Raw genomic sequence first — 22,662 nt, forward strand, 5'->3', positions numbered from 1 at the left:
CCAAGAAGTTTGAGATTTATTTTCAGTGCTACTTCTCCCGTGAAACCTTCTCTAAACACTGCCTCAAAGTGACATTTCTCTAGTCTGATTTACTACAGCATGAAATGATATAATATCACATAATCAAATATTTTATTACTCCATTAATTGTTCTTTTTTCTCCAACTAGTCTCACTCTGCCCTAAAGGACCTTACCTTATTCATGTATGTATGCTTTTTCTTACGATTCTAATCGTTAGCAAAGCAGACTCAGTGTCCTTCCTGAGATGGAAGGATGTACAAAAGAACTTCTAGACCATTCTTTTCTAGTCCAGAGTCTTTCTTCCACCAAACTCTGGTATTCAACAGAGAGGAGAGAACTCAGATACCTTGGTGGCATAGACTTCATATTGCTCTCTGGCTCTTCGAATACATTAGGACTTGCATCAGGAGTTACTGATATGTACGGGGCAGGTACAGACGTTGAACGTAGATATCTCATTTCATCCTGGAATAGGTTGTCATCTTGATAGCCCACAAAATTTTCGTGATGATGCCTGCATTAAATCAAATCCATTAACAAAGTATGATTGCAATACAGACAATTACCATTTGTAATCTGCTTTGCAGAAGTAAAAGCAGGACATGTAAATCTATAATTAAGGATTAAAGTATTAAAATAACCATAGATGTAGGTCGGAGGAAATAAAAGTCTGATAATTTTACACATAGATATTCCAGGTGCCAGAAACATTTCAAATCCAAAATTGAACTCATTTTCTTTTCTTTTGAGAACTTTTCCATCTTCCTGTGTTTTGGTGAATGACCCCACCAACTATCCAGTTGCTTAAGCTAAACTATTTCAGTGTCACAGCAGGCTTAGGTTTCAACCATGACCAGTCACTCAGGCCAAGGAACACCAGGTTTGTTCTCACAACTATTCTTCTCCTCATTCCCCATCATCACTGCCTTGGTTCAGGCTCATATTTCCCGCATGGATGACTGAAATAGAGGCAGTCACCTCTCTTGTAGGAACATATAAAAGAGTCAAATTTGAGAAAGATTAGATACATGAAATGTTCCATGGGTTGCGGGAGTGTCCATTCCCCAGAGAGCTAAAAATATAAAGTCCATAATTATGGTATGCTAACATTTTTTACATGTTTTACAATTTGATTCTTTTTTTTTTCCAAACTGGAACAAAGAGGGGTTAACCTAAGTTCACTAAATGGTCTGAATGAAGCTAAAGATTCGTGGCATTTGGCATACCTGATGATTTCCACCTCAGTCTCAAATGTATTCAGTCGTACATTTTCATTTTCGTTTCCTATTCACTTTATTGAAATAGTAAGTACACAACTAAAAAAGAAACCAACCCTATATAACACTTCTACACAAAGAGGACAACACTGCCCAAGTGGAACTGTGAGTTGGTAAGCCATGCCAGCAGACAATTTCTAGAATCTTCACTTGCTAGTTGATGAAAAAAGTTTAAATTTGGTATATGAAAGGCTGTTTTAGAGTATCAGTATATAATATAAGCAAGTACATGCTGCACCACTCAAGTCCAATATAGGAAAATAGTATATTATTAACAGGCTTCTCTCCACCTTCAGTTATGCCCTTTTATCCAGTTTCCACATTAGTAGCAGAGTGATCTTCTAACTGCAAACCAGTTCATGTATTTCCCTGTTTAAAATTCACCCAGTGTTTCGTCTGTCTATGGGATAAAATCCAACCTTAGCATGAGTTACAGAGCCCCTGGTCTTGAGTAACTACTTCTAGGGCATTTCATATATTTCCCCCACAGCGAATGCTTTTTAACAAGCCTGTGATTCCTTAAATGTGGAATGCTATTTCATTTGTGTCTTCACTCATGTGGTTTATTTTGTTAGGAATCACTTTCTTCCCATCACCTGCTTGACTGATTTTTATTTATCCTTCAAGACTCTGCAAAAGTGCTAGATTCTCTGGGAAACCTTTCCTGATTTCCTTGGGAAGATTTAGGTGCTCTCCATCTTTTTTTGTCGTTGTTGAGGAAGATTAGCCCTGCGCTAAGACCTGCCGCCAATCCTCCTCTTTTTGCTGAGCAAGATTGGCCATGAGCTAACACTGGTGCCCATCTTCCTCTATATGTGGGACGCCTGCCACAGCATGACTCGATAAGTGGGGCACAGGTCCGCACCTGGGACCTGAACCAGTGAACCCCAGGCTGCCGAAGCGGAGCCTGCACACTTAACCACCAGGCTGGCCTCTGGGGGTGCTCTCCATCTTTTATGCTTTAACAAAATCCTATACACACTTCTATTATAGTACTCTTCACATAACATTTTAAATGTTTCATTTACATGTCTGTCTTTTCACGGGAGTGTGAGCACATGGAAGTCAGGATTTTATTACATTCATCTTGGTGTTCAAGGTCTAGCAGAAAGCTGGTAGTCAGGTAACTAACATTTAAATGCTAACAGAATGAATAATTTAAAAACATGAAAAATTTCAATAGCAAATATCAGTTTCTTTCCACTTTAGCATTTCCCACTATCAACAGACTGAGGTTAGCCTACCAAAGAGTAAAAGGTAGCTAAAGTTTTACTTTCTAAGACGTATTTTTTATTAATAATAATACAAATTGACATAGTATTTATGTGCTTTTTAAATACGTACTACCATAAAGTGTGTACTTTAACAGTCATATGTTGGTCCAAGCAACTCAGAAAATAAATTCTTAGAGGTCTCTTTTTCTTTTTCAGGTAGATCAGCCCTGAGCTAACATCTGCTGCCATTCCTCGTCTTTTTGCTGAGGAAGACTGGCCCTGAGCTAACAACCGTGCCCATTTTCCTCTACTTTATATGTGGGATGCCTACCACAGCATGGCGTGATGAATGGTGCCATGTCTGCACCTGGGATCCAAACTGGTGGACCCCAGGCCGCCGAAGCGGAACATGCAAACTTAACTGCTGTGCCATTGGGCCAGCCCCTGGAGGTCTCTTTTTATCGTACACAATATGTAATGTAGTGTGATGGTGTTAATCAACAATAGCTGTTAATCTAAAAGTCATTTGAAAAAACAACAACCAAGTTATATTACCTGGCTAATGTCTGCAGGTAGAGACAAGGCATTTTAACGGGAATATCCTCAGAAATGCCCTCCTTCACGCTGGGCAGTTGAGACTGGAACGGCTTTGCAGGATGGTAGCACAGGATGCTGGGCTCCGCGGCACTGCTCAGGGACAGCAGGAAGAGAGCATTTGCTTTAATCACCTGGTGAGCTTCCATAGTGGGCAAGGCACGAGGGGTCTTCACTTGCATTGGCTTCCTCCTAGACTGTTTGACCTGGAGAAGAAAAATTTGGAGTGATCTTTGCCTACTTATATTCAAATTTTAAATTTCTTAACCTAAGTACTTTGAGTTTCTAATAAAAATTCTTAAACACTTATGAACTGTTTTAAAACAATAACAGTGATTAGCAAAAACAACATTTACTTCATGCTTCTCTTGAATTGACCGAATCTATACTTTTTTTATTTTGCTGAGGAAGATTAGCCCTGAGCTACCATCTGTGCCAATCTTCCTCCACTTTATATGTGGGTTGCTGCCATGGCATAGCTGACGAATGGTATAGGTCTGCACCCAGGATCTGAACCCATGAACCCGGGCTGCTGAAGTAGAGCGCACAGAACTTAACCACTACGCCATGGGGCCAGACCCCGAAACTACTTTATATTGAATACAAACTATATTTATTTTCTTTCCTTGGAAAAATTAAAAACCTAACTAGTAAAACCTAAATGTCATTATTTTTAAAAGAAGAGTAAATAATCTCTGTGTGTGTGTGTGTGTCTGTATTCAGCAAAAATTTTCAGTTATGAGTGCCACTAGTGTGATCTTAAGTTTCTACGAATCCTACAACGTAATTAGGGGTTAAAAAAAAGAGAGAGGAGATAAAGAGTAGGAAAAAAAAAAAGAAAAAGAAAAAGAGGGAGAGTTAAGAGAGAAAGGTGAAACGGGAAAGCTATGTATATGTGTAGACAATAATAAAGAATTACACAATAAACATTCGTCAATAAGGTATATGTGCCACAGGTTAGTCATCTTGTGTTATCCCAAGATATAATTCATTTTTCTAATTCAAAACGGCTGGCCTAGAACAAATATTAAATTGGTATATTATTCTTGTTTTAAACGCTGATCTTTAATATCAACTATGTTGAGTTATCTGATGTAATACGATCATAAAGAGATTTTTATAAGTTTATCCTTATCGCGACAGTATAGCCAGAACAGAACAAATATACCTTCTCCCGTGCAGCAGCCTGTTTCTCACGGAGGTATTTTTCTCTACAGCGATCACATACCAGATACCAAGTGCTTCCTCCTATGCCACCGTCACCACAGTTCCCAGCCCATCCTCCACAAAAATGCCCAATGCTGTTGTAACCTTGTCCACCAGCGTACCGGCCACAACCTGGAGACAAGAACAAAAACAAATACGTAACACTTTAAGTGTACTTAATAGTCTGATCCTTGCCACTTATACAGAAATGACAGATTTACATTCTCAAAGTAAGCAACCTACTACAGCCAGTTACTGACTTTTTCTTTTCAGGCTATTACCTATATTAGAAAAATAGCATGCTTGAGCAAAAACTAATCAATTAAATAATGCCTAAAACATCAGAGCTACTCAATACAGGTAGATAAAAAGAAATATAAGATATGAGTACATTTAGATTTACTTGAGTATGTCAATAAAATTGGACTAAATGGGTATAAAATATTCTGTAAGAATGATATATTTTAAGGAATCACATATTTTACAAAAGATTTCAGGTGTAATATGTAGAAAGAGAAAAAATTTAACCAAACTCAGGCAAATTTTGAAATACTAATCAACTGCTACAGAAATCCTTACATTTATCTAAGATACAGTCTTCTGATGAAACACTTGATATCACCTCCATAGAAAAATGCCCAAAGAAATCAGTATAATCTAATCTAATTTGCAATTTTGAAAATTAAAGTCAAAGCAGACCTAATATTTGGATCTTTTCTGTGTGTATGGACACGCCCTTATTTCTATTGTGTGAGACACCTTAAAAATCATCCTTTGGATAACACATAAAACTTTTTAAAAATAAACAATACTTCAGAATGTGATACATTAAAATGAAATAGTACTAAATTGCCTTACCACCATTCTATCAGAATTTCCTTACCTATTTTTCACAAAACCTCTATTAATAACGCACTTTAAAACCCGTACTGTAAGACACTATAAATTCTGGGCAAGAGTTTCCCTGTACCTTAACATAATTCAAAGAACAGCTCAATTTAGAAGTGACCTAGTTCATTTCTTCATAAAGAGTACTTATACATATTCAACTACATCACTTACCTGGGTGAGCCTGTCTCATGTGATATGTCACTGGGTATGGATGGGACTCTCCACACAGCTCGCAGATGGTATCTTTCTCTGGTCCTCCTACTGCCAGCTGGGCCATCTCACCAAACAGATTACCCCTGGGCCGAACTTCTGTCTTTTCTTTTTTCTTTTTTTCTTTTTTGGCCTTCTTATTCTCTTTTTCACACTCTTTCTTTTTAAGAACTGCACAAGAACCAGGACTTGGAAAAATCATATTCTGGGAAGCAGCTTTGATAGTAGCCAAAGAGATATCTTCCCAAAAAGCTACTAAATGTTGTAAAGTTAAGGGAAGAGGAGATTTAGACTTCATTGGGTGATGCATGGACATTTCAAAAGTGGCTTCGGTTTTCCCATCCTCACATTTTTCATGCAGAGGTGGTTCCTTAAGCATAGACAACACCTTATTTTTGTTGATACTACCCATTTTAGATATATCTGGTCCATGAGGTGCAATATTAAACATATTCAGTGCAGATGATATTTCCAATGAGTGTCTATTTTTTAATTTGGTTTCCTTTTCTTCTGTAGGCTGTTGGCTGTTTAAACTACTTCTTATAGGAGCATGTTCTTTGGAAAGTTCAGGATTAAATTTTAAGAACGAAGAACAAGCCATTGCATCGTGCACTATGCCCTCGTGCCACAAGAAAGAGGCAAAGACTGCTCTGGCACACTCAGCCACAGAAGGAGACATGGCTTGCTTGGCTGGCTCTAAAGGTTTGGATCCATCTCCTTTGAAGAGAAAGCTAGATTTTTCCTTTTTGGGCCTGGTATGCCTATTAGCACATTTTCGACTTATTTTGGGGGATGCTCTCATTTCCTGTTCATCTTTCAGCGGTGCTTTTCCTATGCTGAAATGAACTTTATTTGAACCTTCATCCACACTCTTAAATTCACTGCTTTCATCACAGGTGCTATCTGTTAGGCTGTTTGTTTTTAAAGTACTTGAAGTGCAGACTTCAACCACCTCACTGTGAAGGTTTTCTTGTACCACATGGGGAGAGGGAGCTCTATTTTCAGATCCGGGGGACTCTTTAGGATCTTTTGGTACTGGTTTTGGTTTTGGTGATGTTGACCGTCCCCGTAATGGTTCCGTGAGGGGCATTTTCTTTTTGCGGAGGGTATCTGGATCAAGAGTGTAAGAGTCTGATTTGGAGCGTTCCCGAGGAGGATCAAGTTTTGTCTTAACAGGAGCAGTGCTTTTCTGAGGTAGGTTTTTATCATGTGGTGAGGAGGAGCGTGGGGAGCTGGCACCAGATGGGCTAGACCTATTGGTTGGGAGAGTCTTTGGCTTAGGAGATGATGACCGAGAACCAGGTCCTGGGGATTCAGCTCTGAAGCTAGAAGACATCCTCCCGTCAGATTTTAGCGTCTGCAAGGTGTTATGGTTGGGGGACAATGATCTACTATGAGAATCTGACCTCAACTTTGCAGCATCAGATTTCAACATGAGGGATTCACTAGCTGATAAACCTTCTGTACCCCTTGGCTTCTTTTGATCAGCAGTAGTTCGGCTCATACGTCCATCAGGTTTAAGTGTTCTGCTGTGTTTGGAGGACAGTTCTAATTTTCCTGATGTAGAGACTGGTCTAGAAGATGTTGAAATAGTTCCTCGGTCACCTGTGTGGTCCATTTCATAGTGAAACTTGTTAATAAAAATATAACTCACTGATAATTCAGCCACTAAACACTAAAATAAAAAACATACCTAAAAAATGCATATTGCTTGTCATAGACAAAAGTATTTTAAGAATAAAGACAAAAAGGGAGAGATTTCTCATAAAATTTCTATTACATCAGTATACAAACATTTCCACCAAAAACTATTTTTATGGATGCAAAACAGACTGAATAAATAGTGCCTATGCACCAGTATAAATTATTTGTGATATGTTAACCTCACCCTAGTACAATAATTAATTAGAATTTAAATTCAGTGAGGGACTAGAAAGAAAAAAAAGAATTTCTTTTGGAATAAAAAATTATGCAAAACTATTATTTTTAAATATGAAGGAGTCAAGCTAAATTTCCAGTATACTAATACTTCACATCCTTATTAGGGTAATGGTGCAGGTCTTGTTGAGTTAGGGAACTCAATTTATGTACAGATACACTTATTGTTTTCAAGTACACAAATAAATACAATGAGGCTAACAAAGAGCTGCTTAGAAGACACTCTATTTTAATGAGTGGATTAGAATAATTTATAATTAACATATGAATTCCCTAAAGCTATTATTTAATTACAAGTAATTCGGGCAGTCCGTTGTTTATAAACAGACTGTATTCTAAAAGTTTATTTAGTTCATTAAGCTTGGCCGGTTAGAACTCAGCGCGTGTCTCCTTGGAAAGAAGAGAAATGGTAGGCTCCTCAGAATTAGTAGTACGAGTCTGAATTGCGGGGCCTCAAAACAAGGAGTCAGGTGAATAACAGAAAAGATAAAAAGAAAAATAATCTTCCTCTTGCCTAGGCAAAGCACTAGCTACTTCTAAATGAACACCATTTGTTTTTGGCATCCTGGCTGTTACTCATACTCAGTGTCTCTCTTTCCTACTACTTTATGCTTTCCTTTGAGGCATTTGAGCCAGGTTGCCTTTGTTGCCAGTAAGTGGTACAACCTGCAACATTACCTTTCTTCCCTAAAATAAAAACTCCTACTCTTAGAATAAGTGATATCAGTTAGTTAGGAGGAGAGCAGTCTGATTGAAGAGATTTGAGTGGCACGAAAAACTGAAAAGCCATAAACTTTGCTAGAAGTATTTATATTTTTTCAAAAAGGGTATCTAGTAAATTGATACTCTTAACTGTTTACATTGCAAGTGTTTCTTTCTTTCTTTTCTTGGCAAAAGAGATGTGAACAAATTTGGATAATGCAGAGAAATGTTTTTGGGCCTGCTTATGTGTTTGTGCATGCACAAAAGCACGCACATGTGCTTATAGTCACACTCTAGTTATTTATAAATCAAGACAGTATTGCCATAGAATCTGCCCTCCTAAAGGAAGGTCCAGCAAGGCCTGGTATTTTTGTCTGTTACTCTTCACTGATGTAATGTCAAAAATGGGTCCTGGAATATAGTAAGTGCTCAATAACATTTGTTGACTGAGTAAATGAATTTCTACTTTCTTAATTTCTTTTTCTTCTGCTATTCCCAAATCTTCAGATTCTCCAAAAATCCACTTTTTACAATTATGGCTCTCAAAGCCACAGGACAGAGGTGACAGTAGCCATTGTTGTGTAAGGGTGAGCTGCATGCAAGTTGAGTAATTCTGTAGTAAAATAACAAAGTATGGCAAATAGCCTATTGAGGGCATAATGATGAACTGAATATTTATTTTAATTTCCACATGCCAGTGTTTCGAATAACTACTCTCATTCTTTGGATGAATAAAAGTAACTATACCAAAATATAATGTTCTTCAGTTTCTTGAAGTTATTTATTATTCTATCATGAATTTCATTTACGTATATGTGTCCTTTTATAAGAGCAGTGTATGAGACTAGGCTAAATTTGGGGGAAAAGTGGTGAAAAAATCACAATATAGAAAAAAATTCTAGACATTGATGCTGTCTTGGTAGAGCACAGATAAAAAGCTGTTATAATCTTGATAATAAGTGCTCTCAAACTGCACAAAAGTAGTTTAAGAAACTGTTGCCCATATTATCAATCTGCGAATAGATGCAAATCTGATAAACAAATATATTGCATTTGGTAGAATTAAATAACAGCCTAGTCCTTGCCACTAATTTTGAGTGTGTGATGTTTGGAGTACTAATTTTTGATAGCTGGAAATGCCTTCATCATCACATTTATCTCAGAAGCTGAATCATACATAGTGGTGAATCTAGACAAGTAAGTAGTAAATCTTTTATATCTGGCACTCTTCTCTCTAAAAGTTCAATTCATGAACTTAAAGAGGTTTGCTTTCTAAATTAATGGTGTGCAATTCCTCATAAAGGAAATCTCCTCTGTGGTTGGCTGAATACCAGAATCTTTCAAATATCAGGAACACTACTTGTCATATGCTGGCAAAAATGTTTGTTATGTAGAGAGTGTTAGAGAGTACAGGCCTCTGTATACCTTATTTCTATATCTCTACCAGTGGTGAATACTTTCTTAAGTACTGTAAGTGGTGATAGCTGAACACCTGTTGGAGTCTAGGTGCAAAAATAATGTGGAGTTATTTCTTCCTGAGATGTACTGTCAAATTATAACTAAATTCTTTTGAAAAATTTACTTTTCCCAAATATTTTTCATATATTTTTAAAAAAGAATATGTCATGTTTGTTAAGTGTTGTAAACCTGTATGCTAACTAACTGATGTTTATCTTCATTTGGGTTTCAAAAGTTTTGAAGCATGTAGTAAGCATTACTAAAAATTGTCATATTGTAGCTGCTTGAAATATCAATAAAATAAATACTGTTAAAAATCTTTAGATCATACATAATACTTTCACATTCGTCACTTAATTTAGTTTAATGATTATATTTATCATATCTAAGTTTAAGTGATAATGGGCCAAAAATTTTCTAACTTCAGACAAAGAAATTCTGAAGAAAAAAATAATACAGGACAGGATAGAAATTTAGTACAGCCAAACAAATTAGTAAACATGTTAAATGTTAAGTATTCATTCATTAATGACCTGCATAATTTTTTTCATGCCCAAATCGTAAAGCATCAGGTCATAAGATAACATAATACTATATGGTAATATGGCATGCCATAATATATAGTATATCAGGCTATACAACACTATATGCTCCAGAGATCAGGTTCTATAATACCATTTATTACATTAGAATATTATGTAGTATCATCTGTCAACTGTACAAAGGAGAAATGTAAAACTGTTTTACTCATTTCTAAGAAAAAAATAAAATTAATAATTACTTGAAAAAGTTATGCAGTACATTAGCCACTGCTGTAAAACTTTCTGATAACATTTTTTTAAAAGATAAGATTTTAAAAGTTTAATTAAATATTACTTTAAGATAAAAATATGTGAGTAGGCATCTGTAGTATTTTAACAGACCAAAGGCATATTTTTAAATTATCTGAAATTTTATCAATTGTCAATAGTTTAAACATTTCTAAGTTTAAAATATTAAAACTAAGTGATTAAGAAAATACTATAAGGAAGACTCATGCCAGACAGGATAGGTAGGTTTATATATATATATATATATGCCCTGATAACTAAGTTAAACTAAAAAACTTTAACTTAATTACCAGTGTTTCTCATAAAAAACTAAAATAGGAAAATGATTTTTATATTACACAACAGAAAAATAAGTTTAAGACTAACCTGTCACAAAAGATACTATATTCTAACAGATCACAATGTGCTTTACACCTTATACATATACCATCTTGTTCTGATAATAACGATTTTACGACTCCTCAAATCAGGCACTTCTTTCTATATACGTACTTTATTTTTTAAAACCTCATATAGGTTTGAAATTAAATAACAGTAATGTTTAACCTACAGATACAGTAAACATACATATCAATTAGGATAATCAATACTATAATATTGAATAGATACACCACAAATTATGTCAAAGTATCAAATTTTAAATAAAATGATAAACTTTAATCTTAAAAAATGGAATGGGATGAAAATGACTGAGGTGAACTAAAACTTCTTTATTGAAACCTCCTATGTTCATTAAGAATGGCCCATCCGTGAATGCACGCATACCCACCCTTCAGTTTGTGAGACAGAGATGAGAGAGCAGAGGCAGGCCCAGCTACACCATAATTTTTGTAAATGCGCTCACGAGAAGCAAGGTTGCGAGATGGAGATTCTACAGTGGAAAACATTGGCAAAGAAGCAGCACAGATTCAATGGAAAAAAAATGCAGCAGAGAACACAAGCAGAAACAAAGCATTTCAAATGGTATGCGCAACTATTAACTTATTAAATAGTTTATATTCTGCTAAATTTTTCAACAAGTTTATATTTCTCTAAAATTAAAACTGGAAACAAAGGTCTAATTAGTTAATTTAGATTAATAATGATAGCTCCAAATGTGCTAACTTAGAAGTTAATTAAGGTTCATGGCTCTGATAAATCAAATTTGAGCATTTCTTTTTAGACTAATATTTCTTTAACTCAGTTTTCTGTAATTTGGTGCTCATTTACTTATAAATGAAAGTTTATAAGTAAATTTTTTTTGTAAATAGTGAGAGACAAAGAAATGTTACTTACAGTTTAACCTACTGTCACCTGGTTTTCTGTATGGACATATGACTATGATTTTTCCAGTATGTATCTCAGAATGGACCTAAGCTGACATTTATGGTTGACTACTTTTCTGAGTCCACCTTCAGTGAAAAACGTTAGTGCTAATCTCAATACTTAACGTCTGTTTTGTAGATCCTGAGATACCAAATTTTCTTTATAAAAAGTTTCACAAAGCCAAAAAAAAATTACAAGTCACTGAAAAATGTTAGACACATTAATGATTTACCATGCAGAAAATGAAGTACTTAAAATTAAATAATTTATCTTTTTTCAAAGAATTACTAGAATCTTTGAAGTGCAGTCTTTCAAAAGCAGTATGCTACAAAAAAAAACCCTTTATCTAAATCTGAAAAAAACCCTCTTTTATTTAAAACTTTAACTTGTAATTAAAATAAATGTAATCAATTGAGCTGAAATAAATTCAGGTAATAAGGAGATAACTTTCTTAATATTATTGAAATAAAAAACTGGATACAATATACTTTTCCCAAAACAGAAAAAGTAATAGTTAACTGATTCATTATTAAAGATGAACTACTCATAAATCAAGAAGTCATTCCACGTAAGGTACTGAGTATGTATTATGTGTCAGATATTGTTCTAGAAATTGAGGATAAAATGATAAAAGAAATAAAGTCCCTGTTCTTATGGAGCTTATCTTCAGGGGAAAGCAGAGAGACAATGAAAAAGTAAATACATACTAGATCAAGGATGATAAATTTGGGAGTCAAAAGCATGCAGATGTTGGATGATATTCTATGCCTGGATAAAATCAGTTATGGAGTGAGGTCTAGAAAGACCAATGCCCTGGGATATTCCTAGAATACAGAATAGAGGAGGATGCAAGAAAGAGACTGGAAACAAACAAATTGATGAAGTAGGAAATATTCAGCAGGCAAAGGAAGAAGGTGTTTCAAGGAAGAAAGAGAGAGCAACTCTGTCAAACACTGCTGATACCTGATAGATCAAGTAAAACGAAATCTTAGAATTGATAATCGAACTTAGCAAAACAAAGTCAAAGACTGACTAAAGCAATTTCTGTGGGTAAGGACAATTGCAAGGACCCCTTGTAGTGGGTTCAAGAGAGAATGGTAGGGGGCCGGCCCCATGGCCGAATGGTTAAGTTTGTGTGACCCACTTCAGAGACCCAGGGTTTCACCGGTTGGGATCCTGGGTGCGGACATGGCACTGCTCATCAAGCCATGCTGAGGCAGCATCCCACATAGAAGAACCAGAAGGACCTACAACTAGAATATACAACTATATAATGGGGACTTTGAGGAGAAGAAAAAGAAGAAGAAGAAAAGAAAAAAGAAGATTGGCAAAAGATGTTAGCTCAGGTGCCAATCTTTAAAAACAAAGAGGCAGAATTGTAGAAGTGGATAGAGAGATGTGACACACATGCCATTAAGCTATCTTCACCTAAGTTAAAAAAAATGTTCAATTTTTAATGTTTCTGAGCAGCCTTCTTTTCAAAGTCTATAAAACCTAAAAGGTACCAGGCACTGCAAAAGGAATTCTTATGCTTATCACATACAATACACAGTCTGCAACTCTTACTGACAATATCAATTAGGAGGGTGCCAGCTTTTGACTAGAAGAGTTAATACAAGGGGAATTCAAACTGCCAATGTAAGGATACAGTCTGTCTCGTGGCTTGGTTGCTAAAAATCTGTGAAGACCGGGTTTAGCAGGAGGATACAGGAGCAGGAAATCAGATTACTACCTTAATTGGAAGCACTCATAAACATATATGTGAAAACTACAAAGACACTTGATAACATGTTAGAGGTTTAAGGACAAACTCCTGGAAACGGTTTTGAAGCCCAAATAGCCTTGAGAGCTTTTCAATATGTTAGAAAGTTTAGAGAGATTGGATTCCTAGGTAGGTTTCAGAGTGAAGAAGAAAAAATATTTTTTGAAAGTCTAAAAAAGGTTTCTGTTAAATGCCTAAAGAAATTAAGCTGTGACTGCAGACAATATTTGTTCTACGCATTTAATTTTTACAAAATTTGCTCATGTTTGAACATACTTCGATATGCAGCCCCATGTGTCACTTAACAACAGGAATATGTTCTGAGCAATGTGTTGTTAGGCAATTTCGTCGTTCTGCAAACATCACACAGTATACTTACACAAAACTAGATAGTACAGATACGATGCACCCAGGCTATATGGTACTAATCCTATGACACCACTGTTGTATATGCGGACCCTCAGTCATTGAAATACTGTTCCCTGGGAGACTTTATTCATTCTCTGGTCACAGAAACTTGGAAGTCATTGTAAATTGTACTTTAAAAAATTACTCCCTAGGTACTGATGATAATAAAACAGTATAACTCTTCTTTTTTATAAGGAAAGCATTCTCACGTCAGTTTAACAAAGACAAATTGTGATTTTGCTACGAATATCAGGACCCTGGCCTTGTTGGGACCATAAACTGGAAGAATCAAGGCACCTGTCACCATGTGATGGCAGTACACAAAACCGCAGTTCTGGGGTTTAAAAAATGTCATATATTCCTTTTCAATGTTGAGTCAACAATAACGCAATGATCAGAACTGGTAAATTTCACAACTAAAAATCAGTAATACACCAGAGCACTATAAAACAAAGTTGACTACTTAGGGATTCTGATACAAACTCCCACAAGTATTGTACTTGTGTAAATTCAATTTAGCATTAAATTTGTTGATTTCTTATTATGCGCTATCTTCAAGCTATTAATTACCAAATTATTGGCAGGCAAGGTCAAACAGGACACTAGTTAGGAAGGACATTGTAATGGAAATACATTGTATTCAAGAGGTCGGGTGTCTAATGACACTTGCATACGGTCTCCCTGATACTCACACAGGGGAAGTAATATTGATGGGAATTTTTTTCACAGAACATTCCACTGGGATGCTACAAATAACAAATGGCAGAAATAATCTTCAGCATCTATTTTTGCTGCTCATGTTGTCTAGTTCTCAATCTTGAGGAGGCAGCGCAGCAGTTACAAATTTTATAGTCTCAATAAAACTACTAACACAGAATCCTAATCCTAACATAGAAATTTGAAAGAAGTTGAGAAAGTTTTATAAATAAGTCTATGGCAATGTTCAAATGTACTATATTCTTTTCCTGCTTATACAGACCTACATTTATGTGTGTATATATTTTTTAAGATATGAGAAAAAAATAGATCCTTCACAAACAATAATGATAAAATTTTATCAAGTTTATGGTAGAACGATAGGAACAGTATTCCTGACTTTCTTCATCCAATTAAAATCCCAGTAATTGTATGTTTGTATTCTTTGAATAGAACTTCAGATATTTTTGACAGTATAGACTCCTGCAAGAGGCAGTAAATGCTTACGTCTAACTTATAATTCTGGATATATGTTTTATATATATATATTCCAGATATTCTGGAAATTACTTACTTTAAAACTATTTATTTTTAAAAATATAAAAAACTAGTTTATTAGTTCTTAAGGAGACAATAAATTGATCTTCAACCTGGCAAAAAAATGTGAGTAACCAAACAATATGCAGATAACAAATAAGTATAATTAAATATAATTATTATTCTCATTTTTCTCCATTGATGTTTTGAAGGATTTAAAATAAGGTAGTAGTGACAATAATTACATATTCTTAGCTAGCAGCAGTCTGGACTTTAGATGCAGTATCACTGCATGATTGGTATATCCAGAATTCTAGTAAATCTATCAGGAGAAAGGTGGAATTGCATGAATGCTGAAGGAGCTTAAAACACTTAAGAGCTTAAGAAATAGGAACTAAAATTTATTTACATAAATGTAAGTATACTAAACAAATTAGAAAAGAATGCAAACTGGAATAAAATTTCCAACTTAAGGATAAAATAGAAATAAGATATTCACTAGAATACAACATTAATCCACGTGATATGAATGTAGAAAGGAAGATGGATGAAAATATGTAAGGTGGATAAACCCCCAAAATACTATGTGTCTCCAAATGACTTCTAGACATAACTGCACTTGCATAAAATACATTTGTAACATATTACTGAATATATAGTAAATCGCTAGTAAATACGTTTAAGGGATACAACATTAGGGAAAAGCATATTTCAGAGTGTATGATGGCTGACATAGGAAAATTCTGAGAAAAATTTGATTTTTATGTATCCTGGGCCTTAGAAAGACTAACTTCAAAAAACTGTAAGAAGAGATTAAGTATTGTTCCTTAAGCAATAACTTGAGACACACGAGGGCTGAAGACGCTCTCAAAAATAAAAACCTGGTTCTCCATAAATTGCCTATTAGTTGTAAGGGAAAACGTAATAACAATACATCAGAGAAATCAGACACTTTGATCAGGTGATTAACATTAACTGTAACTACGCCCTGCCTTCAGAAGGATACACTTATGTAGCACGAAGACAGATAAAACCAAAGGGCTTTTGGGACATGATACTTACGTTTGGAGAAAGAAGAAAAAAGCAAGCACCAGCTCACTGCCTTGAACCCTAAGCAAGTGTCAACTACAGTTAAGTGTCCTGGCATTGTTCCATTCTTTGATTATTATTGGGGAGGGGGGTAGATTTTTATTTCCATATTCTCTAACCAACCGAGAAGAAGAGACAACGAGAACAGCCTTCTGATACTGTGAAATTCCTATGTGGAAAAAGTTTATCAGGGATGTTGTTGAGGGATTTAAGATATAAAATAAGAAGGTTATAAAAAAAAGATGAAATCTTGCCATTTGCCGCAATACGGATGGACCTTGACAGCATTATGCTAAGCAAAATGCGTCAGACGGAGAAAGCCAAAAACAGCGTAATTTCACTCATATGTGGAAGATAAAACACCCAAAAAACCCACAACAAACACACACAGAGATGCAGAAAATACACTGGTGGTTACCAGAGCAGAAGGAGGGGAGAAGGGTAAAAGGGCACACGTTTACGGTGATGGATGGTAATTAGACTTTGGGTGGGAAAAAAAATTAAATGAATAAAATAAGAAGGCTAGATTAAATGACCTCTTGACTTTTCCAATTTTTAGTCAATGTAAGGTAACTGAGGTGTAGTAGAAAAACAATCACTGGAGTGAGTTAAGAGTCTCTCTTAAGAATTCAGGTCTTAGATTTGCCAGCTAACTTCTGCGAGTCACTGAGAATTCCCTTATCTCCAAAGCGATTGCTGGATGACTTCTCAGGCCCCTTGAACACCAGAAAATAATTATACCATCATATAACATATTACTTAAATAAACAAAAGGAGGAGGAGAAAGAAGAAAGACAATCCCTAATGATAAGGGATGAAAAGTCTGATTTAAAAGATAAACATTTAGTTGATTATGGTGATGGTATCAAAATGTATACATTAAATAAGTGCAATTTCCTATATATCAATTTCATTTCAATAAAGCTGTCAAAAACAAAAAGGTAAACATTTAGTTTTAGTTTTGCTAAGCCCAAGTAATGAAATATACTACAGTGTAGAAGTTTCAGAGAATAGCAAAGTGGAAGATATGGCAGACCTAGTATGAAAATATAGTTGAAATACTTAAAGAAACACTTTCTAAAATAATTGCAAAATCCTAAGAATGCTTCATGATTTGTTACTAAAATGTATATATGAATAACTTGATATATTTTCAACTTGTCAGTCAGCAATGCCATCTTCAGTTATGGGAATACTAAATATGTTTCTCATATTCAAATTACGTTACAGCTTACTAGAGCTAAGTTACCTAACGACTCATTTTTCCTTAAAACCTGCTTTTTATTCCCTGTATTGGTACTAGGTAAGCATATTATCTTTCAAAACAAAGCTAGAAAACTGCATGTCATTCTAGACTGGCTCCCTTAACTGTGATTAGCATGTCTTGTGGATTTTACTGCCTTAATATTTCTAAACTTGTTCCTTCTTCTACATTCCCACTGTAATTTACCTTAGTTTAAGCCCCACTCAGCTTTCTCTGGACTCCATGACTCAAACATTCTCCCTCTCATAATATTTTCAGTTATCTTTCACAAATGTAAGCTGGTTATATCATTCCTTTTGTTTAAAATTCTGCAGAACTATATGTTTCCTTCATCTGCTCCTTGCATTTTGTTCACTATACTTACAGGATAAAGTCTAAACTACTAACTATGGCTTACAAGACCCTTTGCAATCTTGGCCCCATCCTCTCTAGAGTAAGAGACTGCCACCAGGGTACTCACACTCTAAGCTACAAATGCATGACACTTTTCAAGTGAATCATGTTCTCTTATATGATCAGATGAGCTGATTCATTTGAAGTGGTTAAAACGGTGCCCGTTATGTGGCAAATATCTGATATGTGCTAGCTTTTACTATTTCATAACTTCTCTTTCCTCAAACCACTATAACACTCTCCCCAAGCTAACTCTGAGCTGATGATGGCTTCCTATTTTACTGAGTGGGGGAAAGAAAAAGGAGACATTCTCAAGCTCCTAACATTGTACATTCTTCTTTCTCTCCTGTTGTGATGGATAAAACTAATTGTGCTCCTACTTAGCCAACTTTTCCACTTTGCACTAGGATCCCATCCCCTCTCCTATGCAAGGATATTGTTGTAGCAATTTTCCTCTCTCTCCTGTATCAGCAGTTTCTCTCTATATTAGATCATTCTCATTAGAAAACAAGCTTGATGTTACCTTTTTTCCATTAAAAAGCAAAAACCTCTCCAGATCTCACGTCCCCTTTCCTGGTTTCACTTTATGTTTTTTCTTCCCCTTTACAGTAAATCTTGACAGATATATCAATACTCGTCTCCAATTTCTCTTTCCCTCTTTTCTCTTGAACCCACTCTAACCAAGCTTTAGCATCTCACACTACTGGAGTTGCCCTTATCAAGATCATCAGTGACCTCCACGTTGCTAAATCCAATGGTCCATTCTTAATCCTCACTGACCTATTAGCAACATTTGATACAGCTTATCACTATTTCCTTGAAATATTTTGTTCACTTGGCTTTCAGAAACACCACATTTGCTTGGTTTTCCTCCTGTCTCCAGGGCTACTTCTCAGTCTCTTTTGCTGATTTTTCCTCCTCCCTGCCACCTCTGAACAATGGAGTACCCAAGGACTCAAGTCTTTAGGCTTCTTCTCTTTTTCACATATCTCTACTTTCTTGCTGCTTTAATCCACGCTTATGGCTTTAAATATTATCTATATATAATAATTCTCAAATTATTCTGCTATACACCAATGGTCTCCCAACTTACATGCTCTGCCTAGACACTTCCCCTGAACTCCAGTGTCATACATTGATCTCAACTTAGTATCTCTACTGGATTTAATAGGAACTTATATCTGGGATAGATCATTCACAAACATGGCTACAATTATTTCTATCCCTGTATCCATGCCCCTTTGTAACAATTCTAATCAACAAGTGGAGTCTATACCTCCATCCTTGAACACAGGCTTACCTTGTGTCTTGCTTTGACCAACAGAATGTGGTAGATGTAATGCTGTGTCAGTTTCAAGCCTAGGCCTCAAAGACTGCATGCTTTTGCTTTCTCAGAATCCTTCAACGTCCATGCAAATAAAGTAAGGGTGGCCTGCCTAATAAGACACTTGACTCAATTACCCTTTTTTTATTTTTTTAAGATTGGCACCTGAGCTAATCTCCGTTGCCAATCTTTTTCTTTTTTTCCCTTCTTCTTCCCAAAGGATCCGAACTGGTGAAACCATGGGCCGCCAAAACGGAGCAGGGGAACTTAACCACTTGCCCACAGGGCTCGCCCCTCAATTACCCTTTTGATGCCAGCCAAGGGCCAGTCAACTTCCCAAGGCAAAACTACCTAGCTAACTACAGATGCATGAAGGAACCTAGCCATGACTAAAGGAACTACGCAGATGAACCCAGCCTAATCTGCCGACTCACAGAACTGGGAGCTAAATAGTGTTCATTTTAAGTACTAAGTTTTAAGGTGGCTTGTTATGCAACAGTAGCTTACCAATACAAGGTCCAAAATTAAGCCTTTGTTACTGCCCACCAAACCCAGTTCTCCTGGAGTCTCCTTAGCAATTGGAAATTACATTCTTCCAAGTGCCTAGGCAAAAAACTTAGATTCACCTTGTACTATTTCAATGTTCTCATTGCTTATTCAATCTTTAAGCAAATCCTATTGATTTCCCCTGCAAAATATATCTAGCATTGCACGATTTACTACCATCCTTTTGGCTACAACCTTGGTAAAGCTACTATCATTTCTCACCTTGATTACTGCAAAAAGTCTCCCAAATTGGACTCTGCATGACCAGTGCTTAGAAGAGAGCCTGACACGTAGGCAGTGCACAATAACAGAGCTTATGCTATTCTCACAGAAGGAATGCTCCTGTAACCACCTTCCCCACCCCCACTGCCACATGATGAACTCCTATGAGTCCTTCAACATGCTGACTAAGGGCCACCTCTTTTTTGAATGCTTTCTCTAGCTGAGCCAGGAGCTTTTTCTGTTTCCAGTGCATCCTGTGAATACTGTTCCTGCAGCACTTACAATACCTTTTTTTTTTTTAAACATAGCTGCCTTCTACAATATTCCAGAAGCCCTTCAAGACTAGTGATGGTATTTTAGTCACCTTTTTGGTCCCCAAAATCTAGTGTAGAGTAGATAATAAAAGCAAGTGAATAGATGAGGGAAGAATGAGTGACCAACCTGAAGAAAGAAGGTAATGAAGGATGGAATAAACATAGTAGCCAAGAAAGAGGTGGGGGCAGAGGGAGAGCTAAAAGCTCAAATATGGACAGGAGAAAGCAAACAGATGTACCAGGAGACACTGTCTTATAAACAACAGCAGCATTCTCTTTGGTTTGAATTCCTAGGATAAAGTAAAGAGTCAATGGAGAAATTGCTGATGAAGAGGAAAAGGAATACGGGTCAAAGCTTTCACACCACAGAGAAGATGGAAAAGCTGAGTGATGATAAATTATGGCAAAGATTAAAATGAGAAGGATTTGTAGGAATGCTAGAGATGTTAGAACCAAAACTAAAATAAATATGTTGGCTGCTATGATAGATGCTATAGATTCAAGTGTAAAAAATTTTATTGAACTTGAATATTTGAATAAAAGATGACCCTGATTTTATAAAATCTTTGCTAAAAATCATCACACAATTTTTCTTTATAAAAATTATAAAGAGAAAAAGGATCTTAGAAATCAGGCTAATGTTACAAAACTCGTCAGAGGGAGAACAAAGACTAAAATACAGGTCTCCTTCCTAAGTGTTCCATCCATGCCACACCTCCACAGCAGGCAAGCAAACTAATGGACAAATTCTGTAATGTCATTATAGTCCAGGATAGAAATGATCTCTAACTCCTGGGAACAAACTTGGCCTTGATACTAACATTCATACTAACATTTGAATATGGTGTTACTATATAAAGAATTAACCTCAAAAGAAATGATGAAGTTATGCTGTAAAAATGTACCAAGGAGTAGCTAGGAAACGTCATTTGTCCTTTTCCAAATTCCCTCCTGCAACTCATTCCAGACAACAGAGCTCTCTTTCAGACTGTAATTTCTTCCAGTCTTCCTTGCAGCATGAGAGATGTTAACCGTTTGCATCAAAAGGCAATAATAATATTAGCAGATAATATTTATTAGGCATCTCATTTTATGGATGAGCTAAAAAGGGCTCAGACATGTCAAATACCTTAACTAAAGCTAGTAAGTGGCTGGAGGGGAAATTTGAGCTTAAAGTCTTTCCATCACTATGTCTCTATAAACTAAGTAAACAGTGCTTTAGTATATGTTAGTATTCTCACATGTAAATAAATACACAAGCAGATATTCAAGTGGACTTTTTGGGTCACTTTTAGCATTTTTGTCTTATTTAAGACTGTGACAGGGGTATAACAGAAAAACGCTTATTGCAAGGTAACCTAGCGGTCCCCTATCTGGGCCTGAAAGTAACATATATTTTGACATATATGTTATTTGCTTAAAATCTCTGGGAGAATAGTAAATTGTCTTAATGTTTTATTTACCACTTTTTCTTACCAAGAAAAACAAAAATAAACTATTTAGCTTCTTGGACAGTAGATAGAAATGTCTATGTTAAACACAGTCATTTGGAATATAGTTTTTCAGATGGAGGATCTTGCTTAGGATTCAATTAGCATAAACTCAGAATTATTGGACGTCATATCATCATATTATAGCTGGTTTTAATTATGACTGAAATACTCTTTCACTTCCTTGAAGATGTACTCTGAGTAAACAGTGAAATATCTATCATAAGATAACAAGACAAACGCGCTCTTGCATTCACGGTTTACAACGAAGAAGTGATAATGTTAGGTATCTACAGTCATTAAGTACTCCCTGAATGTATATGATGTGTAAGACACTGTCAGGGGCTTGGGACATAAAAGAATGCTTTCAAAAGGAATAAGGAAAGATAATGAAAATAAGAATGTAATATTCTTTTGTGTGTGTGTGTGTGTGTGAGGAAGATTGGCTCTGAGCTAACATCTGTTGCCAATCTTCCTCTATCTTAATGTGCGATGCCCCCACAGCATAGTTTGATGAGCAGTGTGTAGGTCCGTGACCGGGATTGGAACCCAGGGACCCCAGGCTGCTGAAGCAGAGAGCGCAAACTTAACCACTATGCTACTGGGTTGGCCCCAACATTCTTAAAGAACGCAGGTGCAGATATTATTCCCCACCTCAGTCCACCAGGGCCTTATTGCCAAACTGCTTACCAATTCTAAAAACTACATAAATAATTTTGAAGTAAAAAAGTAAATTATAAAACAGTAAAGAAAATTCTACATACAAAATTATCCCTCCCTCATGTCTTTCCACACACACACACACAGTAAGACAAGGAAAATCTGTAACTTTTATTTTTTTTAATAATTTTATTTCACTAGAATGACAGTCAAAATAATTTGCATGTGTGCATATATATAGCAAAATAATTTTGCTAGTTTGAAAAGTTATCAAATTAATGTTCCAGAATAATTTTAAATACCAATTCCA

General features: G+C 35.8%; 1 protein-coding gene across 30 annotated transcripts in view; it reads right to left on the bottom strand.

Moving 5' to 3' along the window:
- Positions 1-22,662, bottom strand: part of MYCBP2 (MYC binding protein 2) — a 256,284-nt gene that overhangs the window by 41,653 nt on the left and 191,969 nt on the right. For 18 of the 30 annotated variants that reach the window (XM_070239263.1, XM_070239253.1, XM_070239265.1 and 15 more), the window contains 4 exon segments: positions 5,376-7,019; positions 4,276-4,445; positions 3,069-3,313; positions 369-536 (listed from right to left, as the gene is read on the bottom strand). In XM_070239263.1, coding sequence (XP_070095364.1) covers positions 369-536; positions 3,069-3,313; positions 4,276-4,445; positions 5,376-7,019 — 2,227 coding nt within the window. 30 annotated transcript variants of the gene reach the window in all.

The sequence above is a fragment of the Equus caballus genome, chromosome 17 (assembly GCF_041296265.1).
Source record: "Equus caballus isolate H_3958 breed thoroughbred chromosome 17, TB-T2T, whole genome shotgun sequence".
Lineage (NCBI taxonomy): Eukaryota > Metazoa > Chordata > Mammalia > Perissodactyla > Equidae > Equus > Equus caballus.